Below are 25,141 nucleotides of genomic sequence, written 5' to 3'. Positions count from 1 at the left end.
AAAAGGTTTCAGTTTGGTGTTTTAACATCTTAACACAACTGTTTTGCTGCCGGGAAAACAGGAGAAAAACCTATTCTCATAGAACAGTACCGCAATGGGATATGATCGGGCGCATTCAGAGTAATTTGATCAAAGGCTTGTGATCGGTATTGTATACAATAGATGTGTCAGCTGCAACCCATTGTCAACCCACTCCGGAGTGAAGGCCTGCCCATGCATTCTAAGTCGTGGGGGTTGATTGACCATACTTCACCACACTAGCCAGTGCAGTTTCGTGAAGGGGGGGCAGGGGGTGAGTATATTGGTTGAGATATCACTCGCCACTGCGATGTTATCCTTGCCTGGGAATCGAACCCAGGTCACCGGAGTTCACCAAACTCGTTGTTCCCCTCCCCCACTGGCGGCAGTATATCATGATATCTATCACCTCACTCCATTGCTCCAAATGAGCAGAGCGCATTAGGGAGGATTTAAACATCGAGTTGTTACGGATGCACGTACCACATCAAAGACAAAGCCCCCCCCCATATAGCCATCACTGTTTGGGGCAGGTGCTGTTAGCGTGCAGCACCTGTGAAGGCCTGCACGGCTCATGAGGGGTGGGCGATCAGAGCCACGTCCCTCCCACCAATCACCCTGAGAAAAGTGCAGCGAGTTATCACGCAAGGATTTTGCTGACACAGTTACATGAAAGAGACTTTTCAATCCATTTGGAAAACGTGTACGGGAGGCACCGGGAGCTGTCGCTTCAACAAAAACCTTTCTATGAATGTTTTATATACTGAGTGCCTCTTGTGCTGCAAAGTATTTGGAAGCCACATTTTGTAAACTTGGGTTTTGGATTTTTTTCAATATATATATTTTTTACGTATTATGCAAGCTTCTAGAATGTTTGAATTGCTGATGATCGCGCGATCCTGCCAATACACGTGGACATCCCTTACACGAGGCCCTACAGTTTAAAAAAGGGTCTCCTTACTTGTAATCGTCTCACTTGGATAACCGCAGTATTATTCAACTCAATATATTTTATGACAGCTGTACTAAAGAAACTTAAGGCTGCCCGCGGTGTCAGTGTGCGATACGTGCTCACGAGGACACGCGCGGGCTTCCGACTCGACGTGTTATTTGCAGTCGGGAAGACGCTTACGAAGTGCAAAGGTGATCGGGGCAGAGCAAACCCCCGTGGAGTCGATGAAATGTCTGCAATTGGCGACGGAGTTCAATGCGTGTCTCTGAGAGAACGTGAGAACGTTTCATGCCGCACGGTTCGTCTGCTGATACGCGCCCACGTCGTCACTCCGGACGGGCTGCATAGGTCCGAGTCACACAATAAGTCTCTTGTTAAAGGCCAGGAATGTATTTTGTTGCCAATTTTTGTTTTACGTTGCCAAAAAAAGAATAATAAAGGACGAGTTTTTTGTTTGTGTTGTTGTTGTTGCCTCTTTTGTTGAAATTTCCCTCCGTTTTCATTATTCGTTATGCTCGTAAAGGAGTCGGCGGCGGGTAGGGGAGTTCTTGAAAAATGCAACATGTTGATCGAGTCATTGTTATTGTTCATGCGTGTGTTCAAGCGATTACCATGAGCATAATGTGGCCCACTGGAGAGAGCCTCGGCCGAGCACAAAGTCACCAAGTTCACGCGATCCAATTACAGCACAGTACGCGCAATGTTTTCAGTTGCATGAGAGGGGGGTTTAACAAATTGTAAAGTAATTAAGTGAAGAATAATGAAGTGTTAAGTTATTCAAATTTGCTGAGCAACAGAAAAGTATTTTTTAAATAGAAAGCCATGTAGTTATGAAGTAGCCGTGTGGATTTATTTTCACCCGAATGTACACTGAAGCTTTCTTGTTCATGCTACATAAACGGTGGGTTTTAAACTTTTCCAACCACTATGACGTATTCTTTATAAGGTGTTACCAAATATCCATGACACCAGCTTTGAGGATAGACCAGAATCCGACTCTCCCAATACCAACATTACCCTGACTCTTACACACACCACATAAACACACACACAGAGCCACACACAGAGCCCCCCACACACAGAGCCCCAACCCCCCCCCCCCCACATATAAAGCCCCCACCCTACATAAGCCCCCCACACACACAGAGCCCCCCCCCCACACACACAGAGCCCCCCCACACACAGAGCCGCCCCCCACACACAAAGCCCCCCCCCCCCACACACGGAGCCCCCCCCCCTCCTCCCCACAGACACAGAAACAAAGAATCCCCGTATAGATTTTGGGGCAAGTGCTGTTAGCGAGCACCTAGGTTGGTACAGTACACGAGGGGATGGCTTGCCAGCACCACGCCTGACCGCCTTTGTCTCCCCTAGTGGCGATGTTTACACAGCGCACCAGCTCCTCGTTTGAGGCTGAGTCGACCCAGTCCCAGAGGACCGGTTCAAGAGAATCGTCACTGGCGTCGGCCGTGAGCGGGAATCGAACTCGGGTCGCCGATGTTCGTAACGCAGCCCCCCCCCCCCCCCACAAATCATCACACACGGCCCCATAACAACCACCCACAGCCCCACACACACACAGAGCGTCACATACACACAGAGCGCCCCACACACACACGCGCACGGAGCAACACTAAACGCCCAATGGCTCACAGACGGAGGCAGGAAGTAAATAAATAAATAAAGCGCGGCACTCGGGGAGGGGGGGGCGGTGTGGGGTGCGCGCGCGGGGTTTATAAGGCTCGCAGGCGGCGGCGACGGGCAGCAGTTTGCACCCGAAGACAAGGGTCTGCAGACCGAGCTCACCGCACCACCTCAAGGTCACCACCATCAACCACCACCACCAACCGAGCATCACCGTCCGTCTCTGCTCGCCTCTCTCTCTCTCTCCCCAAGCCATGGAGTACAAAGGCTTGGCCAGCTGCTCGCTCTGCTGCTTCACATTCAGGACACCACGGGTACTTGTTTGCAACTCTTTTCTTTGGTTCGTCGTAAGATAGTTTCCGATGGTATCGTTGTAAAATTACAATTGTTGTTACGTGTGAATGGTTCTGTCGCGGTTGAAGATGGGTGAAGTTTTTTTGTTTGATTCGTTCGTGTAGTTTTAACGGTCGTGGTCGTGGTAGTTGGTGGTGTTATAGAGGTGCAGGGATTATGATGACTTTATAGAAATGCAAAATACGTCGTAATTTTTAGAGAGCTGTTTTGATTTGCTGCTGCGTTAAGTGCCTTTGCTGGAATTTGCGCGGCTGAAAAGTTCTAAGACAGCGACAAAAAAAAGCCAGGGGAATGTTTGGAAAGGACTGCAAATTCAACACGTTTTGGCTTAAAAGTGCGGCAATTGGGAGCCCACGTGGCTGCGTGCTGAGAGCAAGGCACCGTTGCAAATCTGTGAGGTTGAATAAACTGCCCCATGAATAATGATGATCTTGAAGGCTCGTCGGTCGGTCAAATGTAAACTATTATTTAAATCTATTTGACTTGCAAAAAAAGCAGACCTCGTGTGCAGTTCATTTTATTCTTGTTTGCGACCCGTGTCAAAGTTGTAAAACCACGAAGCAAATGCGATGTCGTTAGTACATAGCCCGTTATGAATTGCACGGTCAACATCGGTTGATCTTGGGACATTGTATACAATGCACGCGTGTCGATAGCAGGCTGGGTTTAATCACGGTGCTCGGATGTCTATTATTGGATTGCAGTTCGTTACATTTCACAACTGCATTCTGGAATTCATTAGATCCCATACGACTGCGCTCCCAAGATATTTACAACCAGATCACTCGGTCGCACCTCAACGGTTTACTCGGAGTAGTTTCACCTCGGGAGACAACATCTGATTACCGCTGAAATTCACCGCTTGACATGAGGACCGCGTCTAATAGACTATTCGGGATTGAATGTAACAGCACTAAAGTGTTCACAGTTAAAACTTGATTTTAACGGTGGCATTGTTCACGAATAACCCCCCCCCCGACTCATAAACACACGTAGTCTTTTGCAGCTGCGTTCTATCGCTCAGTCTAACACATTATATATATACAAACAAGTTGTTATCACGGCTCCAAGGCCAGCTAGATTAATGTCACAAACGCGCAACAAAAATGGGCTTGGGTATACATTGCACGAGCGAATTTTTTTTTTGGCAAATGCACGTTAACTCTTTGTCCCTGGCCGCGCCTGACAGACGGCGGCTGTGGGCTGCACCGCAGCACGGCCCCTGACGCTGCTGGCTCCTCTGCTGCTGATGCTGCTGCTGGGGGCAGGCAACTCGCGCCCCGTGCGCGCCTCCGAGACGCTGTGCGGCTCCGAGCTTGTCGATGCCCTCCAGTTCGTGTGCGGGGACCGCGGATTCTACTTCGGTGAGGACGCGACCACCTCTCGGAGCGGGTTCGTTGCTTACAAAAAATGGAAGGCCGGCAGAGGGAGAGAAGAGAGAATGCCGAGTTAGAGCATTGGCGAACTGGCACCAGCGGAGTTAGAGTAGAGCTGACCACTCAGCACATGTTAGTTCTTCCCGTTTGCAACCGGAGTGAAAGTTGAACTTGGGGAGACCACGAAACGAATTCCGCGCGGCAAATGAAATTACGCAGCCCATTATAAATTGCATGGTCAACATCGGTTGATCTTTGACCATTTTCTATAAATACGCGCGTGTCGATAGCGGGCTTGATTTAATCGCAGTGCTCAGATGTCTACTATTGGGTTGCAGTTCGTTGCATTTCACAACTCCGCATTCTGGAATTCATTAGATGCCACACGACTGACAACGGGTTTATCTTGATGCACTCCCACGATATTTACCACCAGATCACTCAGGTCACACCTTACTAGGGCATCACATTTCGCTGGTGATGGTTTCATGATCCGCACATTGAAATTTATTTCATGTTTTTCATGAACGTACTTTTTCATTGCTATACACTCCACGAGCATTTCTCACAAGACAAGTTCGACAGATTGGTCAATGCACATTTGAGGCAATATGAATGTTTGCATCATCGTCGTGATGAGCGATAGTCAATCCACAGCTGGATGAGGCCTCCACCCCTCCCAAAGAAAGCCACCGCCATGTGTGAAGATCCTGCGAAGTAACCATCTATCTAGAACCTGTACATGAGCTGTTTTTATCGCTCCATCTCCTTGGTGGACGTGCACTCGGACGCGTTCCACACCTTGGCTGCCACTTCATCGTTATTCTTAACCATCGGGATTCGTCCCTTGTGGCGATGCGTCCTGCCCCTAGGCCACTTACTTTTCCTGAGCAGTTTCCACGGCATAGGCTTTACGTGTAGATTATCTGAATCCACGTGCTCCCCTTTCTGTCTGCGTTTCACATGTAAGCAGAACTCCCCTTAAGTGTCTCCAGACATAAATGTATCAAAAAAATTGTTTTCGTTAAATTGGCATATTGGCTTTCCAGAGCAAATATTATTCAGAGCATTTGTTGAGATAAAAATAAATCTCTGCACTGGTTTCCACCACCCTGGGCCTCATCTGCAGTGTTTTCTTCAGTTAAACGATAGCCCTGGTCTGGTTAACTTGAGCGTTACTCATTAACCTCGAGTTGGTTCACCCGTAAAAAACCAACAAAGCTTGCTCACATTACACCCTTTCATGGCTCCTGGGGCAGACTTAAGCTGTCAATCTTGAATCACCGCAATCGTCTTATAACTCAATCTAAAACACATTTAATTTTAACCATAAAATTATAAACGTGTGTATTCATTTGTAACCTGCAGATATTTTAATGAAAGCACTAAACTTTAATATTTCATCCCCAACATAGAATTATTTCTCCCCCTTCTCCCCTTCCGTGCCCAGTATTCATTATTTACTCCTGCTGCTCATCTCGAGCCATGCTTTCTCCGTCTCTCCTAAAGACTTCCGTGCCGAAAATCCATATTTTTCACGGTCATCTAGCCCTGGATAAGCAGTTGTTTTTTTATGTATATTGTACATATCCTGAGCATTATCTCACTACCTATGCAGGAATTAAGTTATCACATTGTGCCTAATTTCAAATTAAACCCAAGCTTTGGTGGTGCCCATTCCACCCTGTGGGCTAAAGCCAGTGGTAGACATTTCACATTCCGATGATTGGGGCCAGTCTCTCCATCAGACACCCACTGTTAACATCCTCAAAGTGGTACTTACTTTCAACAACTCAAGAGGGATGATGGGTGCTCAATAGCAAGAGTGGAACACTATGGCCAAAACCCCACAGGGCCGGATATTCTTAATATCACATTGCAATATTCTACACTCCAATGTGTTATAAATCATGCTTTAGGTAATACATGTCATATTAATTCAATGTGATTATGTTAACCAATTACATTATATTTTTGAGGCTGAACATGTGCAATGTATCCATTTAGTATGCATAGCAATTGCTATTATGGGTTTTTAAAATTTCCGTTTCTACTTGACGTAATACAATTCCAAACGGGAATACGTTTTCTCTTGTGAACAAGAAGACTGTAAAAGGTGGGGACGGCCACGATTGCTCAATTCCGAGTCGGCGGCTCTAAACGACAAATTGTCCACAGATTCAGTTTTGTCGAGCTGGGTGGTCTAGACACGGCTGAGACCTATGGTACGCGCGACAACGCTGCACCGCCCTCTGTGTGTGCTGTTAAAAATCGATTGCGAGATCCTCGGTGCTGACGTGCGACTCCTGTTGCAGTGCGGCACCCATCTTCACGCTCGCACGGCCGACCCAAGAAGGGCATCGTGGAGGAATGCTGCTTCAGCAAATGTGACCTGCGCCTTCTCGAGATGTACTGCGCCAAGCCCGCCAAGTCTGAGCGGGACGTCCGTCCACCTTCATTCAAGGTACAGATGCAGTACAGCAAGTACACCTTCTTTGTTAAACTCTTTTTTTCCTTTTTTACCAGGTAATAAGGCCCACTGAGCTACACAGATCTTTTTCAGAAGCGACCAGGTCACAAATGATAGCTCAACAAAGTGGCTTATCACGTGGAAAGTTGTAGCAGCCAAACAGTGTAATCGCGTGTGATTCTAAATGTGGAGGGATAAACCGGAGGACCTGGAGAAAAATCCACGCGACTACTGCGAGAGAGGGAGAGACACGCAGACTCCAAATATACAGCAGGCATCAGGGTCGGGATCAAATCCACGACCTCCTGCATACGAGGCGAGGGAGATAAAATCTCGCCACCACAGTGCCCTAGTCGTATTCTTCTCCCCCTGCCTTGCCACCACGGTCATACGCTCATCCAGTATTGGCCGCACGATGGTTTTATCCGGTTGGTAGCCTTGACGAGGTTCCCACACGGTGTGCAGCAAGTGGGTTGAGTCCCTCTCGTGAGCAGTGTTGTGTTATCAGCTCGCGTCAATTGTTTGTCCCCTGCTAGTCCAGTTTCCTCCCACACCGTTTCCTGTAAGAAGCCACTGTGGAAGGAGTCCACGGCTATCGAAAAAAAAACATCGGAGTTGCTATCCAGCCGTTGGCGACCAAGGGGAAACTATGAAGCCATAGGGGTGGGATGGAGTCTGAGCAAGTTAGAGGATGAATGTTAGCTGTGCCACAGCGCTGGGATGTGGCAGAGGAAAGGAAAGTGAGGGCAATGTGCAGTCACATCAATGGCATTTTCCGTTATTGTGACATTGAAGCACAATGTAACAATTCTACGCGGTGATTTTATTCAAATAATACTGCGATTATGACCTCGAGATCTGTGAAAAGAAATTAACAAACTGTGGTTTCTTAAATATACAATTCTTACCTATATCTTTAATATTAGTCCATATAAATTGGCATATTATGTAATTGCGTTTTTTCTTTTACTTATTAATTACGAGTCAAGAAATGTGTTGCCTTTTTGGTATTCTATTAGAATATCAGCTTCACAATTGACACATTGACCAGGAGCAGTTTTAATTACTTTACAAAATAAGAGACATTCAATACCGTTTATTCACGCGGGAACATTCGTTTCTCAAGTAGCTTCGCGAATGAACTTCAGTACGATCCTGCCCGCTGTGGAAGGTACATCCCACTGGGCGAGCCGAGCGCGGCACTGCCAACGATTCCGGCAGCACTGTACTAGACCAGTCTCTCAGTTGGTACAACATTGATCATTGGCACCTATAGAAAGTCATGCAGCAGCATCCTCATCATCATCAAATATCTGTGAAAACTACTGGACAGCGGTGAAAAGGAGCTTTATAGCTCAACGGATTCCTCCAGTCTAAATAAATATTCAGATTGTGATTCTGATATGCCACGGTCATTCTCCTTCTGGCAAGCGTGAGTGAGCCCACCCCTCTTTGTATCTCAACGTTGTGCAGCTACAACCACCTCATGTTTTACCCCTACCTCCTGGACTCTTACAGACTCTGGCATTAACTCCGCGCTTATACTATTCCAAAAGTCTATCTCCTATCTACAGACTTTACAGTGTTTAGTTCATCATTGGACCTTAGCTGCTCACCCCGAGCTATACATTCTCTGAAATTGCATTGTCTTTGTTCTGTTCGCCTTTTGGCACTCTCTGGTCTAACACTGGTGTGTTAAAAAGCAATGCATCATATTATCAGATAATGTTTGTTTGCATGTTCACCACAAGTACGTGTGGTTAGTGCAAACTTGATTCCTTGCAAAAGGAATCTACTTCGTTTCTAACATCTTGACACCTGTTTTATTGCCAGCAAGTGTCAACACCGATTCTTATGTTTTACAGTGTTCAGTTTCTCTGTTGTCAAGACTTTATTACCCAGTCTACAGGCTGACATACCGATTCCTTATCAGCAATCATACTTTGTTTTTTAAATGTTTTGAAACTTTACAGACATCGCACACATTTACTAATATTTGCACAGCTCATGCACATTTCTTTTGCTGTATTTACCGTCGCAGAGACGAATAGTGAAGTAAAATATCTACGAATAGATGAAGCTTTGAAAAAGAACTGCATAGCTCATCCGATTCCTCCAGTCTAAATAAAGATTTTGATTCTGTATTCACGTGTGGATTACGTGTTAATATACAAAAAGCATTTTAAGAATATTTTTTATTAAGCCACGTTCAAGTGGAAACCATTGTGTGGGCGGCCCACTCATTACACACAAAGTGCTTGCTACAAATGGACCACGATACCTCGCCGATCTCGTCAAGGAACATAAACCATCATTGCGCGCAAACTCCGGTCATTCTCGCAGCACCGGCGGCTTTTGGCTGCTCGCCATCGAGCAAAGACGGTCACCGCATCGCTCGCTTTCAGATGCGCTTCTGCGGCCGTCTGGAATGCTCTTCTTTCCGATACGAGGAACCCACTGGAGCTATGCGCTTATAAATCACGTAGATTTGAAAACTAATTTCTTCAGAGCTGATTTTTGTGTTTAGTTTGTTGTCCTTCACTCCGCAACCTCCGATTTGCACGGTTGGCTACTTACGGTGCGAAAGAAGCTCAGCACACACGCGTGCGTGCGTACGACGCGCGGGGAAGCCGCCCTACCCTAACACCACCTTCTCTACACCCCGCAGGATTTATTCAAGAAGTCGATGACGAACAAGTACTCGAACCACGCGGCGTGGCCCGAGAAGAGTCACGAGCACGGCAAGGTGCTCCCGCGCTCCCTGCCGGCGCCGAGCGAGCTGCGTGCCCTGCGGGAGGCGAAACGCAACCGGCAGCTCGTCACCACGCAGCGGCCGCTGGTGCCGCGCCAGGCCAGACCGGCACGTGCGCGGTAGACGGAGGGCGGCGGTCGGCGGCGGTGGGGGGAGCCGCCCCAGGAGGGCCTTCGTCCACGGGGAAGGGCGACGACGATAACAGCCGCACTCTGTCCGGGCCAAGATGCGACTTGCCACTAAGGACTCAACGATTGGAAACTTGAAAACGGCTCGAGGTGGGGGAGGGGTGGGAGGGCCGTTTGGCCTGAGAGCGGAAACGAGGACAGACTCCAGCACAGGCGTGCGAATGGTGCATCTCATGTTGCGAGAGGGACTGAGGGCATGTCTCATGTCGCATGTCTCATGTCTCATCTGTGAAATTTGACATTGCTGTTAAAAAAAAAGGAATGACTTGATAAAAGGCCTCTAGGTCTTTTAACTCTGCACTAAGCAGCACTGTCAAAAACAAATTATTACGTTCAATAGATGTGTGTTTAAATGCTTTTTGCATTATTATTTAATTGTGCTTTGCGTACTTGCACTATTAACAGACACTTAGATCAAATATACCTTTAGCATTGCTATAACATCACTGGCAGACTGCTCCATCGAATTATTACAAGCTTCTGCTAAATTGCGTCCTTCCATTTGTTTTTTTCCCTTTATACCTTATACAGTATATAAGAAAGAAAATGTATTTTCTGTAAGTGTAAAACGACACTATGCTATGAATTTGTAATGAACGCTGCGTCGTATTGAACATGGTGCTACTTTTGCTTGAAACGTGGAGCGTGAGGAAACAACCACAGACAGCAGCGAGCAGCACGCAGCACGGGGAGGCCCGGTTGGCACGGCGTCGTCACTCACGGTCACTGCAACCTCGGGCCGGACGCGAGCGCGCAGTGTCAACCCCTGAACATTTTTACCTTCTCGTTTGTGTTCGCCCCCCCCCGCCACCTCTCGCAAAAGCGACGACGTGCAGAGTTTTTCGAACAAAATGCGCGCAAGCGACGGTCACGAACGAATCGACTTGGTTAGCTCGCGGCCCGCGAAGGCGCTCACCGCAGAGCGCCGAGGTCTCGGGACACTTTGGTTTAACGCCGTTGTGTGCACTAGATCGACGGACGCGCGTTTAATTTCTCGTTGCACATCACTTGCGATTGTTTCGTCATTCTTCGCTGACAAAGTGGGACGCTCGAATTCACATTTGACCCCTCAGTGCGTCATTGAATTGACTGGCAACACCTTAATACGTAGAGGACCGCAGAGTTTGGGCAATCATTGGTATCGCTGGATCGCCACATGGCTGCCTTCCCGCTCGTCTGTGGTTCCCCTTCGCGCCTCTGAGTCGTCCTCCCTCTCTCTCCCTTCGAGAGCGAGCGAATGCTGTGTGGTACGTTACAAGTCAAAATTATATATTACTATTATAATAAACAATGTATTTTGTAGAACCATTGGACAGTGCCATCTATCGTGATGCAGGGCAGAATGTACTGCAGGTACTGGACTGCTGTCTGTGACACAGCAGGGTAGATACTGACCCAACGCTTGCCCACTTAGTGGGCAAGAAAAACTAATTAAAGTGGTCTCCGATCAAACAAGCATGGTTCAGTGCCCATCTCCTGTTTACACCTCTGAGCCAGTGGTGGAAATTCCACATCCTTATTATTTCATCCGTGGGAAAACCACCGTTGTCAACCAAAGTAGGGCAGTACTGTCACATTTCTGCAATTCTATATTTTTTCTTCTTTGAAAAAATTGTGGGGGGAAACATATTTTTTTAAGATACACGTTTTGACAGTTTTCTGTCGGGATGAAAATGTTTTAAGCATGTTTGTGTTTTTAGCTGTTGCATTTCAACGTTATAAATGCATTTGCTAAACAATTAAAAGGTAGCGTTGACATTGTTTTGGGTAAAAATTTACTTTTAACCGTCACTAAATTTTTCCTACGGCGAGTTTCGCCAATATATACACCAAAAATTGTCTACATGAACCTTATGACAAACATTCGGTTGTTTAAAATATCCCCCCAAAAATGTGCACCGTCTAAGGGAGCACGTGATGTCCCATTTTGCAAGCGTACTTTGCTTCGCTGTCTTGAGTACTTGACTACACACGCGAGAGGGGTTCGCGCGGCTGAGATTGATACAAGCAAACGAGGCCTGCCTCATGCCATTTGTATCTGATTAGGGCACTATTTATTTCATAATTTGTTATTTCCTGATCACGTGTCGACAGTAACATCATTCGACACTGATGTGAGCTGCATTACAATGTGGTACAAAAAGCAAAAAAAAAATGTTAATTTCGCATTGTGTTTTTTTTTCCTTTCCGTCATTGCTATTTTTTTTTTATATCCAAAGGCGTTAACACGAACGCGTGCTCATTGCTGAATGAGTAACTGTGTTGTAAATATGAATGTGATATGGTATTATACAAAAAGGCTAAAAAATATTTGCCTTTGTGCACCTTTGTAGATTTATGACTTTCAGTTAACTTTTTTTTTGGGGGGGGGGGTTCTAGATTTGTTTAATGATACAATGACATGCATTGTTTTATTATTGGCCATGTCCAACACAATTGCTGCAATGCTAACCAGCAAAGTATTTAATCGAAAAAACACTGTTCAGCTGAGAACAACAGTTTTGTGGTTGTTTAAAACTTAATTAGGCATGAATGTGCGGTTGGACATTCACATTACAATAATTGTATTCCAGTTAGAAACAACAATCCTCCTGAGGACACGAGCTTTGCTTCTGTCATTAAATTACAAAGTTCTGAAATATTCAAATATGTACCGGATTATAAATCGTGCCCTACAATTTAAACCACGGAACATGCGAAATCAAGCCATCTTGAACTCAGTGTTTTGATCGGAAACATTAGAATCCCATTGCCACTAATTGGGGTACCACGGTGGTGAGATGTTAACTATCTCGCCTGGTATACAGGAGGTCGTGGGTTCAATCCCGATCCTGACGCCTGCTGTATATTTGGAGTTTCCATGTTCTCCCCGTGGTCGCGTGGATTTTTCTCCGAGTGTACTGGTTTATCCCTCCACATTTAGAATCAAAGGTGCATTTAGAGAATCTGGCTGCTGGACACTCCCGCGCGATAAGCAACTTCGTTGGGCTATCATTTATGATAGCCAGGTCCGCTTCTGAAAAATACCTTTTTAGCTCAGTGGACCTTACCTGGTAAAATGTAAAAAAGTTTTTTAGTTGAGAACAACAAGAAGAGCCATAATCTCTCTCGTGGCCGTGCCTTACACGCACGATGCGCTCCCATCCCCTGGGCGTACCATCTCGTCTCACGTAGGGCCAATTCCATGCCATTTCCGCTTAGGTTATTGTTGTAATTTGGCTGTAACGCATTCACATTTTAACTTAATCACCTCTTCCTTGAATGCATGAAAGCATGTAAAATGCATTGTCAATGTATATTTAATGACAGAAGCAGAGATTGTCTTTTAGCTGGCATCCCAGGAATTGTTGTAATATTAATGTTTCCAACTGCAGTCAAGCGGGGTTTTTTGTTGTTGCAATATTACATAGTTCTGGCTGCAAACCTACTTGCCGAACATTTTATTAATCAACTGCAATAATAATAAGAAGAACAACAGAATTCATACGATATTCCCTTTATCTTAAGTACCGTTTAAATGTGTAGTGTTTTGCCGTCAGTAAAAGTGCGTAACAAAACAAAAATGTGTCCTTTGCAGCACATCGTAACCTGACCACTGCAAGATCCAGTTTATGTTCAGGGGAATATGTACCTGAAAGGAGGCAAGCGAAACCTCTGTGAGGGCGTGCTGCTTGCCAAGACGTTCACTAAAAAACCCACGTGTCGAGCTTCCACAGCAATGCTGAACTGTGCGTGCAGTAAGCAACTTACAATTTGCTACGACAGCACAAAAAAAGCGGTGACCCAGACAGATCCGTCGTGGACCGCAGCAGGCTCGCGCGAGGACTGCCATGTGTGTAATGTATCTTGTCTTTCGTGTACCGGACACTGTAATCAATAAACCACCGATTAATCTTCTCTTGCATTCTGCTCCACAGTTTTGACTCTGTGCGTCTATAAGTTTGATAAATATGGGCGTGCCGAGTGAGGTTCTAGCTATTCGGAGTCATCATCATGATCAGCCATGGTCAAATAGTGAATTAACTGCTGCATGAAGGCCTCCCCAGGTCAATGCCATCACTTACAGATCTGCGATCTCACAATCCATCTCTCTCCTGCACAGGAGCTGTTTTAATCACTCCATCTCTGCGGTGGAACGTACTCTCAGGTGTGTTCTCACATCGTCACCAGACTTGTCCATCGGCAAACTATTAGTATTTTTACCAGGTAAGGCCCACTGAGCTATATGGGTGTTTTTCATAAGCGACCTGGTCACAAGTGATAGCTGAACAAAGTGGCTTATCGTGTGGAAATGTATAGAAGTTTAATACTCTAAACGCGCGTTTCTAAATGTGGAGGGGAAAAACAGAAGACCCGGAGAAAAATCCACGCGACCACAGGGAGAAAGACACGTAAACTACGAATATACAGCAGGCGTCAGGGCTGGGATCGAACCGACGACCTCCTGCATACCAGACGACGTAGTTAATATCTCACCACCATGGCGAGACGTTCCTTATAGCACTGGTCTGCCCACACTCACTTTATTTCGGGGATTTTGTTCTCTGATTCCCAAGAGGTCTCTCTCCAGGCTCCATTACTTGTCACACTTTGTTGCATTTCCCTTCGTCAGTGCCCATGTTTCTGATCAATGTCATATTAGGATATGCGCAGTGATTGAAAACGTTTCTCTGCAGGTGCATCCACCTTGCTTTTCATTATCGAAATCGGTTTTCCAAAAGCACACTCACCTGCTTTTTACCCTTTATTATCTTATAAAGTTTCGCTCCAATAATATCGTTCATAGCCGCCATGAGTAACAGGTGTGATGACGTTCGCGATAAATCGTGCCAATGATCGTTAATGTAGCCAACCGATGAGCATAGCTTGGCGACGTACGGTGCGAAAGAAGTGCAACATACATACATACAACCCAAAGCCCCTATATTCTGGATAGATGCATGAATTGCGCAGCTGCAGCATGGGACTGGCATGACTCGGCAAGCGGCGTGGATAGCACTGGGTCGCGATAGGCTCAGAGCAGATGGACCAGCACGTTCGATGCCTCTCCTTCCAACGGAGAAATGTAAAAGCGAGTTCGGAGCCACAGAGGGGGCACCGAAAGGTGGGTCACATTCACGGGAGCTATCATGTTGAACTGCCAGTAGAGCGCACTTTAAATATATAGTGTCTATAATACTTAACGAACATTACTATAGCTAAAATAGTCATTGTAGTAACTGCGAATGATATTTCACAGCGTGTAACCTCGTGTTAAATTCAAAACACAGGGTGTGGTCCTTTTGTGAGGGAGTGATGGTTGGGCAAGCTGTGCCTGTGGGGCGGCGTGACTTGATGTGATCGCCTTACAGGTTCATGAGGAGCATTTACATTCATCGAGTCCCCATTGTGAATCGTAAAAGTAAGATCATATGATATGCTGCGTATGGTTGGCAAAAACACCAGCAAGCTGCAGCGCGTACAACATTCTTTGGCACGTGCTGTCACTGAAAGATCCGGCCATGTCCATCCAGTGCTCACTGAGCTGCATTGGTTTTCCGTTGCTGAACGAATACAATAATACATTACAAGCTTGCTGATCTCGTCAAGGAGCATACACCATCACGCAAACTCCGGTCATCCTCGCAGCAGCGGCTTTTGGCTAGCCTTTATACAAAAACGGTCACTACATCGCGCACTTTCAGATGCGCTTCTGCGGCCATCTGGAATGTTCTTCTTTCCGATATCAGGAAGCCGCTGGAGATATGCACTTTAAAATCTAGATTGAAAACTCATTACTTTAGAACTGCCTTTTGTGTTCCGTTTGTTGTCCTTCCCCGCACCTCTGATTAGCATGGTTGGCTACGTACGATGCGAAAGAAGTTCAACACACATACGTACATTGTTAACTGCACGGGTGAGTTTGAGCAGGGCCTCGTCGGCCATACACATGGTTGAGCCTGAGTTGGGCAGAATAAATAATGAAAATAAGTAATTCAATAAATTTTGGGACCTGGAACATCAGACCACGCATGGACAACCTTAATTGTGAACGTCCAGAGTGCCTCACTGCAATTGGTGACCCCAAAACGTAGGCGGGGCAGCCTGAGGGACAAAGAGGAGGAGGAGGAGGCTGTACCTTCTTATGGAAAGGTAAACACAGGAGGAAGAGTGATGGCTTCACGGCCGTTGATTTTTTGCCATCAAGAACGAACTCGCGATCCAACTCAACGAGTTCCCTATGGGAAAGCAACAAGCGGCTCACTGGGGCCCCTCGGTCACCGTGCCGCCATCTCCGGTGGCGTGTGCCCGGACACTTGCACACCCACGACGGTGAAGTCGACGAGGAATTCGACACCAACCTTGACCAAGTCCTCTTCTGGTGTTCTGGAGGGAGACAGAGACTTATCTTTCTCGGTGACCTCAATTGCCAGAGGTCAAAGGGACTCAAACCTCTGCGACGGAACTATTGGCAAGGAAGGGGCGGGAAGGGTCAACTCCAATGGTATTCAGCTCTTAACTCAGGCTCACCATCATCAACACCCTGTTCCACCAGAAAAGATCATCAGAATAACAACATGTCTTTATACTGGAGGAATCCGATGAGCTATAAAGCTCTTTTTTTACAGATCACAAAAATGGCTGTATCCACTGGAATTATGCTAGGAGCTGATAACTGCTGCACCTATCACCGACTCATCCACTCGGGCATGGCCATCAAACTATGCAGGTCGGCATACATTTATTTTCGGGGCATCCCACTTATGTTTAGCAAACTCTGGATGTGGTGTGAGGGTCTTTTGACAGAAATTTCGCCACATCTCTACGTGGCCCAAACCATTTTGTTTGAGTCGTACGATTCCCTGAGAACCTACTGCGTGGAGTTAGAGCCCCAACTTTCAATCCACTGCTGGGTGATAACCTTCCCACCCCATGTAGGTCATGGGAGTTGTTTGACCGCATCATTTGGTGAAGAGGGAGGTGCAGGACTGGTTTGGATATCACAAACCACTGACCTTAGCCATGGCCCAGAATCTGATTCACACCATCGGGTTCATTGCAAAGTTCAATCGCCCACAGTGGCACCGCTCCCCCAAAATATTTTAGCTATTTGAAAACAAATATTACAACTATGCGTAGTCTAAATGAACGTTCACATGTTTTATTTTACACTATTCTGACGAGGGTTGTAAGCTGAATGTGATGTGTTACGGTATTTTGGTACAAACATAACCTGCAGGACGGCAATGTACTTGAACAACAGTGCCACGAGGCTAGGGGTGGCAGAGAAAGGCCTCAAAGACGTTGTAAGGAAAAACGTGAACACTAAATTATTTTCAAATGTATTTTTTACGTGATAGAAATGTACATGCTGACATGATTTTTTTTCCCGCAGCACACATTTAAAAGATTAGAATCAGCTGTCTCTGGCTCGCCGCGCTTCGCTCTCATCGAGCGGCGAGGGGACGGGCAATCGTTTGGATCATAAATTAGATCTGATTCGATATTTTTTCCATGAAAGAGAAAATCTGAATCGTGTTACGTGTTCCGACTTACCTTGCATGGATTGGAATGTGACCTGACCCAAAAATTTGGGTAATATCCTGATTGCCTAATCGGCTTCCGGGGGTTGGATGGCATCTTTTGCAGTTCAGCATCCTGGGTTAGATTCCAAAGTAGTGGTTCGGGTGTGATTTATTGGGTTGCAATAGTTGTTTATCATTAGTAACGTGCAACATACCGATAATATTTTCCTTCTTTGTTATGCTGTCCAATGTTTTACTGTTCAATAAAATAAACTTAACTAATTTTCTCACTTGGGAATCAAACCTCACGACTTCTAATTAAACCAGGGGCGCCTGACCCTCTAAACTTCAGTGGCCTGGCCATCAGGGGCTATTTCTAACACACAGTGCATCCAAATAAAAATGTGATTTGGATCACATTTTGCTGACAAGCGATGGCTTCCTAGAAAACGTGAATTGGATCCAATTAGCGTGGAATCAAAATCCAATAGTCAACAGACTCTGAACCGTTCACACCCTCGCGTACAATCCGAGCTGGGCCCGAGAAAGTTTCGTGATTGGTTCGCCCCGTGACTGTCACAGGAAAACACCGCCCATGTTTTTAATTGGGCTGATCCCAGGACAAGTGGCAATGCCATGGAGTCATCATGGACTGTGATGTCAACTGTCCAACCCTCGCACCAAGCCTTGGCGTCGTATAGATGTGCTTCTGCGGCCGTCTGGAACGCTCTTTCTTCCGATATTAGGAAGGCATTGGACCTATGAACTTGATTGAAAACTCATTTCTTTTCGTGTTTCTCATTTCTTTTCGTGTTTAGTTTGTTGTCCTTCCTCTGCACCTCCGTTAGCGCGGTCGGCTACATACGGTGCGAATGAAATGTAACATACATATATTAGACGGCCCAATTTTTCTCTCTCAAAAATTATTTATTTACAGTTAAAATATCTTCACCTAAACGGATCCTATGTTAACCCTTTGCCTAAAACAAGTTGTTTGTAAGCTTACTTTACATTCATAACCACCCTACCTACGTAGGCTGCAATTTCTGCCAAGTGAAGGTGCCACGCTGGCGTGTAACACTCGGCCACCGTGGTTAGGGAAGGCGGTGCTTGTGGAGATGGGAGGAGACGGGCAAGAGGTGTTGACCCCATTTGAATCTCAACGGTAGAGGACCGATGATCGGGCTGTGTAATTGGGCCTGGCTCCACCCAGCCTTGTGCCGAGTGGCCATGTAGATGAGGTCGCACGAACTCACGCGTGAACTGATAATTATATACAGAACCATCGTTCATCCAAATTGCATCTCACAATCGTCGAGGGACCACAGGTAAGTTGGAAGGCAACCAGGTGGTGAGCCAGTGTCAACAATTTCCCAAGCTCTGCAGTCCTCGATATATAACGATGTTTGCAGCCATCAGAAGAGCAGTTATACCTGTGGGTGGAACCCGAAGCACCCGGAGAAAAACTGCGCATGCGAGGGGACAACACTGTCCAAATTGCCGAAACCGTCATTTATGAAATATTTTCCCTGTTTAGGCAATGTTATTAACGAACGTGTTGAGTTTTAAGCGACTAATGACAGGCAGATTGCATGTCTCTGGCAGTAAATGAGTCATGTGACAGCACTGGTGGCTCACACCTCTGCTTGTGTGAATGATTATTCGATGAACATTTTTCCAGGGAGCAGCAGATTGGCTCGATCCCATTGGATGTCGATACAAATGGTGAAGTGCGTTAAAAAAAAGTTTCAACATTCACTTCCGTACATGAACTTCAACTGTTTACATTATGTCTTCTGGTGGCTGATGGAGCCAATTCAATGGCGGGATGGGAGAAAGGATTTGTCAGCTGTTGGCATTTTAAGAAAAGTGTATATTTTATGGTGTATATCAATATATATTTTTAATTCAGGAATACTACACTGAGTCCAATGACCAATGTTTGCATGAGGGTCCTGCTCAATTGTGATTTTATTTTAAGATGTGTTCAGCCATTTAATGATGAGTTGTATTCATTATAGACGTGGGACGAAACCGGAGCACCTGGAGAGAAAAATAAAAAAAAGCATGCGATTCAAGAGCCGAATGGCTCACAGGGCTATACCTAATAAATGAACTTGAAATAAATAAATAACCTTGAAGATTGAAAACATTAATAATAAAATATTAAAAGTGAGCATACTGGCAGTCTACAATGTAGACTGTAGCCTGGTGTAGACTGTAGTCTGGTTTTTCAGCTGGTGAGCGTATTGGCAGTCTATAATGTAGACTATAGCAATGGTTATTAAACTGAACCTGAGTGAGCATACTGGCAGTCTATAATGTATACTTATTCTGGTTCTTTCAGTAACAAGTTTTTTTTTAAATAAACACCAAAACCACGACGTTTCGATTACAGCACAAGTGGTCGTCATCAGGAAAATGGGGGTTAGACTCTAAAGGCAACCTGTTTGTAAAGGATTGAGATGGGCGTAGCCCAAGTGTGTCAGCAACATGGGCAGGGCAGATAATGTTAATGTAGGAGCAAAGACATGCAACTGCAACTACACCAATCAAAGGGCCGCCAGGCAATCATTAACCCTCTCTCCACACACCCACAATGCTGACGGCGGAGGTTAACAAGAAACAACACAAATCAAGTCATAACCCATGATTGCTGAGTTTATAACCATCCTCTAGGTTGAAATTGTGTCTGTGTCTGTATATATAGATGGCTTCATTAACGCATCTTTGTTGATAGCCAGTAGGCTTGAAAAGTACCATCTTCTTAGAGAAATACATTTCGTATGAGCCAACTGCATTCAAATAATGATCAGCCACGGTCTGACGTAATGGTCCTACCGTGTTTCAAGTCTGCCTTGTGCTCACGGACACGGTCCAAGACATGTCGTTTAGTTTCCCCAATGTAACAGCTGCTGCAGGTACAACGTAATTTGTAATATTACGTAAGTTTGGCTCGACACACAGTCATGGGTGACGCTTCTCATACATGAACGTGATTGTCGCAGAGGTTCACGGTTTGAAACCAGCGGCTGCCCTGGTCATTACTGGAGGTGTAGAGTATGTGCATTGAGCTATCACTTGTGGTCATGGGCTTTAATGCAAATCAATTTATAACATTTTTGACATGTGTTTTTCTGGATTTTTTTGTTGTTATTCTGTCTCTCACTGTTCAAATAAACCTACCATTCAAATTATAGACTGATCATGTCATTGTCAGTGGACAAACGTACAAAATCAGCAGCGGATCAAATACTTTTTTCCCTCACTGTATACAGTATATTTTTTCCATTTTATTTGCACTGAAATTATATTGAAACAAATGATTTGGTCATGATGATGCTGCTCCTGCGTTGGCGGTGGTGCACAGACACAGATAACAACAACACCAACAACAACACCAACAACACCACTCAACACATTCATCAATGACGCTGTGGTCTTAAAAAGAAAATTATTTAATCGGTAGCATTTTTACCAATGATCATTCTTCATTGCAACGCTATTACCCAAAACGTAGCATATTTTTAATATATAAATATAATTTTAAGAGTGTTATTGCTGAATGTGTTGAGCTATTTTTACAGTTCATATCCTGTTTGTATTGATTTCACCGCCATCCTTGATGTGTCCTTCTGGAGTAGTCCAGAACACGGTGAACCCACACCAAAATATCGAGGGGGTTATCTTGGATAGAAGCTTTACCTTCAACCCCTCATATAGAACAGATATATGGAAAGACCAAATCGAGAATCGCCCTTCTAGAGAAATGTACAGACACGATTTGAGGTGCTGAGATCTCTCACTCATCTACTCGGTGTGCCCTGGCCTGGTGCCAATCCCCCTTATTGAGATCGCCCTGTCACCATCCAAAAATCCCACCCGGATCCGAAAAAAATACTGGCAAATAAAGTGGAACCACGCAGACGTCAAGAATAAACGCCTCATTTGAGACCCAAATATTGCACGTCCTGCCTTTAACATTCCTCGAAGACACTGGTGCAGTGGTGTCATTATCAACCGCATCAGAACATCAACAAGCCGATGAGCGCATCTCCTTCATAAATTGAAAACTAAAGAAGACAAGCCACAACAGTGCGACTGTGGCCATTCAACCCAAACTTTGGACCATATCAGTAAACCATGGTAGTCTGCCCTCCTTCAACGAAGGCGGAGCAGCAAAACTACACGAACTGTCTCTTGAAGCCCTCTCGTGGCTAGCAGAGCTCGGCATTGGCATTTAGTGCCTGAACGTATGGCTGCCATATGCAAAAATAGAACTGATTTTATCTCACGAATATTTTTACCTTTTGACTTAATCTCTCTCACTCCCTTCTTGTTTTTAGCTCACCTCACGGATCTGTATCTTGTCTACAGCTATCACCTCGATCTCTTATTTACTTCACTATCCTCTCACTAATCTCTTGTCTCCAGGTATCTCATCTCTCCCTCTTTTGATGTCACTCTTTATCTCACTCATCCTTTTTTATCTCACTCTTGTCGACAGCTGACTCGTCACTACCTCGCGTGTGACTTACTAATCCGTATCTCTTCGTGGGCTGGCGAGCCGTATCTCTTGGCGGACCATATCTCAGTGGGATGTAGCCTATTGGGTGGCTCGTTGAAGAACCCTGCACCTGAGTGCAACTCGGCACGAGGCTCACAAAACTTCTTGACAACGCCCCCAGCGCATACCCGCGTGCCATATGCAGGCCACCATTAATAGGGAACGTGTCTTCAGCAAGGATTCTAATGTCCAACCTTCACTACCCAGGTATACTGCGCTGTCCACTGCGGTCATTTAATTAAGACTCGATGCAGGCGCTGCCGCAGGAATGTGGAATTATCACCGTTGCTTCAGCGTTGTCACTAGGCGTGAGCACTGTCCAACATTTGAGCATGGGTAGGGTTTGAGTCAGATTCACATCTTGATTAAATGTTTGAAATACATTGCTTTCAGCATCTGCCCCACTGTCGGTTATGGAGTTTGACACAAACATTTGTGCCAAAGATCAGACATCAATAAGGACTGTGAATCTGGACGATCGAACTTTATAATGCGCACACAATTAACAACACAAGTCAGAGGTGCGGAATGTTCTTATAATGCTCAGTCACTGTTATTTCATTCGTGTCGTGAAAAAAACCAGAGGATTCTGTAATTGAGCGACAAGGAGGGTAATGTTGCTGTTTTTTACGACTGGAACAAGTCCACGGGGCATGCTAGAAGTGATCATCTGCAGGGAATTCAATATTCAGGGTTAGATTTTTGAGGAGTGTCAAACTCACGTACACCACTTTACAATGCCAGATGGAGGTAGGCCTCTGAGAGGGGCACGTGGAGCTGGAGACAATTGATGCTGTCATCAAAACCATAAACCCCGGGTTATGACTTTGCAATACATTTTGGAGTCCAGGAAAAAAACTTAATGCTGACCATCTTGAAGGGGGCACTACCATGAGGAGGATGCCACAAAGCCATACCAGAAGATCCATCGTGCATCACTATGGCTCAAGGAACCACCATAGAGTTCCTTTGCTGGGTCATCACCACTTCACTCCGGGAACCAAAGATGGATCAAAGGCGTCGTTCAGGGCAGAGCTGATCCAAAAATAGTTCCTGAGGATGAGGGTGTCAAGTGATAGCATGAAGTTCATGTTGACCCTAAAATCACCAACAAGGTCCCGATTAAGAAAACCAGAGAGGCAACCAACTGGGAAAGGGAAAAATGCAGTCGGGATACCCGAGGTAGGAAGGACTCAGGAGAAGAAATCAGCAGATGGGACGATCCAGTATGGGGCCCTATCAAATCAGTTGGATTTGGTGGGGGGTGGGAACCTCCCACGGGCTGGTCACAAGCCCTGCCACTGCCCAACAGAACAAGAAGCTCCTGAGGCTGATTGGAAAGCTGTTTTTTAGTGCATTGTCTCCTCCATGGGTGGCCCACCATGGCCCTCTGGGATACAGAGCCACAAGAAAGCCTCCTCAATGACAAATAGACATGACAGTAGCTACTACTCTCCCATTGACATATTTCGTTGCTTCTTCTTAGTATCTTTCACACCCCCTTCCAACCCTTCCAACCCAGCTTAAATATACGCTCCAAGCATGGTGCTGTTTCATTCAGACGCTGTCTCCCTGACAGACCTGGTCTTCACCTGAGGACGGCTGCTTGCGTTGTGGCCGAAACGTCGTGAGAATTATTTTATTATGATTTATTTTATTATTTTATTATTTCCATTCTACGTGACTTTACCGAAAGAACCAATAAGATGACAATACCTGTCAAGGACGTACATCAGTGGAATAAATTCTGGGCCACCACAACCAGGTGGGATATGCCACAAACCCAGTCTGATATTCTGTGAATTTAGTGGATAGAAGTCGAGTTTCAACTGGTCAGCCACACACACCAGAGCCGGAAGCTGAGCGTCTTAATATTGGTAGTCTCCAGTGACCCAAATGTGGCATAAGACACGATTATCAGTTATAATGTGACCGAGACACCGTTTCTGCAGAGGTAAGGGGATACTGATACCACATGGGACATCTGAAATGAAGAGGGATGTGGTTTATATAAACATAAAATGTTTTATGTACTGTGTCAAATCGAACCTGGTGAGACACTGCCTCACCAACACTTACTTCACCTGGAATGGAACTTTCTACAAACAAGTTGAAGGTACAGTATAACCTCTGGTCACGAACGCTTCTGACCACGACCAAATCGGGTTCCGACCAAAAAATTCACAACATTTTTTAATCTGGTCACGAACACATACTCGCGTGGCCGCTTGCTCAGTCAGTCTCGCTTAGTAAGATATTAATTTTGCGAGTGTAGTCATACCCCTCCCGCCTCATTCAAGCCGTAATTTAGAGAGCGAAAGTGCTGAGTATGTAAATCGCTAACATAAGAACCCGTTAATCTCTTCTCGCATCATTCATACGATGATGATGCGGTGAAGTAAACGTCCATACGATATTACGGTGAATGCTTCCAAAAACAATACTGTACCCAAATATTACTGTTAACTTACTTTCAATAGAAACATGAAATGCTCATACGCATATTCTCTCTCTCTCAGAATCGACCGACTGATGTAGCAGACGAAACAATCATCTTGTTGAACGATTCTAAACTTTGACACGGCAATGTTAGTTTTCTCTGTTGTTCAAGGTTTTCTCAGTGTTATTCAATGTTTTTACATTTAGTTAACTATTACACTGTGAATTATATGGCATAATTAACTATTTTTGTGCTTAAAAATCTTTTAAAAAAACAATATTTATATACAGTTCGTAGGAGTCTGGAACGGATTAAACGTATTTACATACAATCCAATGGGGAAATTAGGTTCGAGTCACGACCAAATCGGGTTGCGACCAAAGTGATGGAAAAAATTATGGTCGTGGCCTGAGGTTCTACTGTTATCGCCAGTTGTAGCAATGTTTTCATGGAAAAATTGAGACAGATGCCATCCAGGCATCCACTCTACATCCACCCTTGTGGAAGAGGTACGTAGATAACACGTCCGTCATCTGGCCACATGGCTGACCAGCTCTGAACCAATTCCTCAACCACATCAATTCCATACACCCAGCCATCAAATTCACCATGGAGGTGGAAAATGATGGCAAGTTACCATTCTTGGATGTTTTCATCGAATAGAGACCAGATGGCTCAATGGGACACTATTTGTCTACAGGAAAGCCACCCATACGGATGCATATCTAAAACCTGACTCCCACCACCATCCTTCCCAGAAGAATTACCTCATCAAAACTCTACACCATAGAGCTCGATGTATTTCCGACCATCATCACCTAGCCAGTGAACTAGAACACGTACACCAAGCTCTCAAGATGAATGGATATTCAGAC

General features: G+C 45.4%; 1 protein-coding gene across 1 annotated transcript; it reads left to right on the top strand.

Annotated features, from left to right (window-relative positions):
- The first annotated feature begins 2,747 nt into the window (after nucleotides 1-2,747).
- Nucleotides 2,748-13,651, top strand: LOC144936468 (insulin-like growth factor 2). Its single transcript, XM_078863539.1, has 4 exons — nucleotides 2,748-2,928; nucleotides 4,158-4,332; nucleotides 6,660-6,808; nucleotides 9,483-13,651. Exons 1-4 carry the CDS (start codon nucleotides 2,869-2,871, stop codon nucleotides 9,687-9,689), a joined length of 591 nt encoding a protein of 196 aa, XP_078719665.1. The 5' UTR covers nucleotides 2,748-2,868; the 3' UTR covers nucleotides 9,690-13,651.
- Nucleotides 13,652-25,141: the final 11,490 nt, after the last annotated feature.

The sequence above is a fragment of the Lampetra fluviatilis genome, chromosome 16 (assembly GCF_964198595.1).
Source record: "Lampetra fluviatilis chromosome 16, kcLamFluv1.1, whole genome shotgun sequence".
Taxonomy (NCBI): Eukaryota; Metazoa; Chordata; class Hyperoartia; order Petromyzontiformes; family Petromyzontidae; genus Lampetra; species Lampetra fluviatilis.
This window is presented reverse-complemented; position numbering and strand designations above follow the sequence as displayed.

Excerpts from the sequence above, each read along its gene's own strand:
- LOC144936468 (XM_078863539.1), top strand. The coding sequence starts at position 2,869 with ATGGAGTACAAAGGCTTGGCCAGCTGCTCGCTCTGCTGCTTCACATTC. Across the intron at positions 2,929-4,157 it reads TCACATTCAGGACACCACGG|ACGGCGGCTGTGGGCTGCAC; the intron begins GTACTTGTTTGC and ends CGCGCCTGACAG. Across the intron at positions 4,333-6,659 it reads GGACCGCGGATTCTACTTCG|TGCGGCACCCATCTTCACGC; the intron begins GTGAGGACGCGA and ends CTCCTGTTGCAG.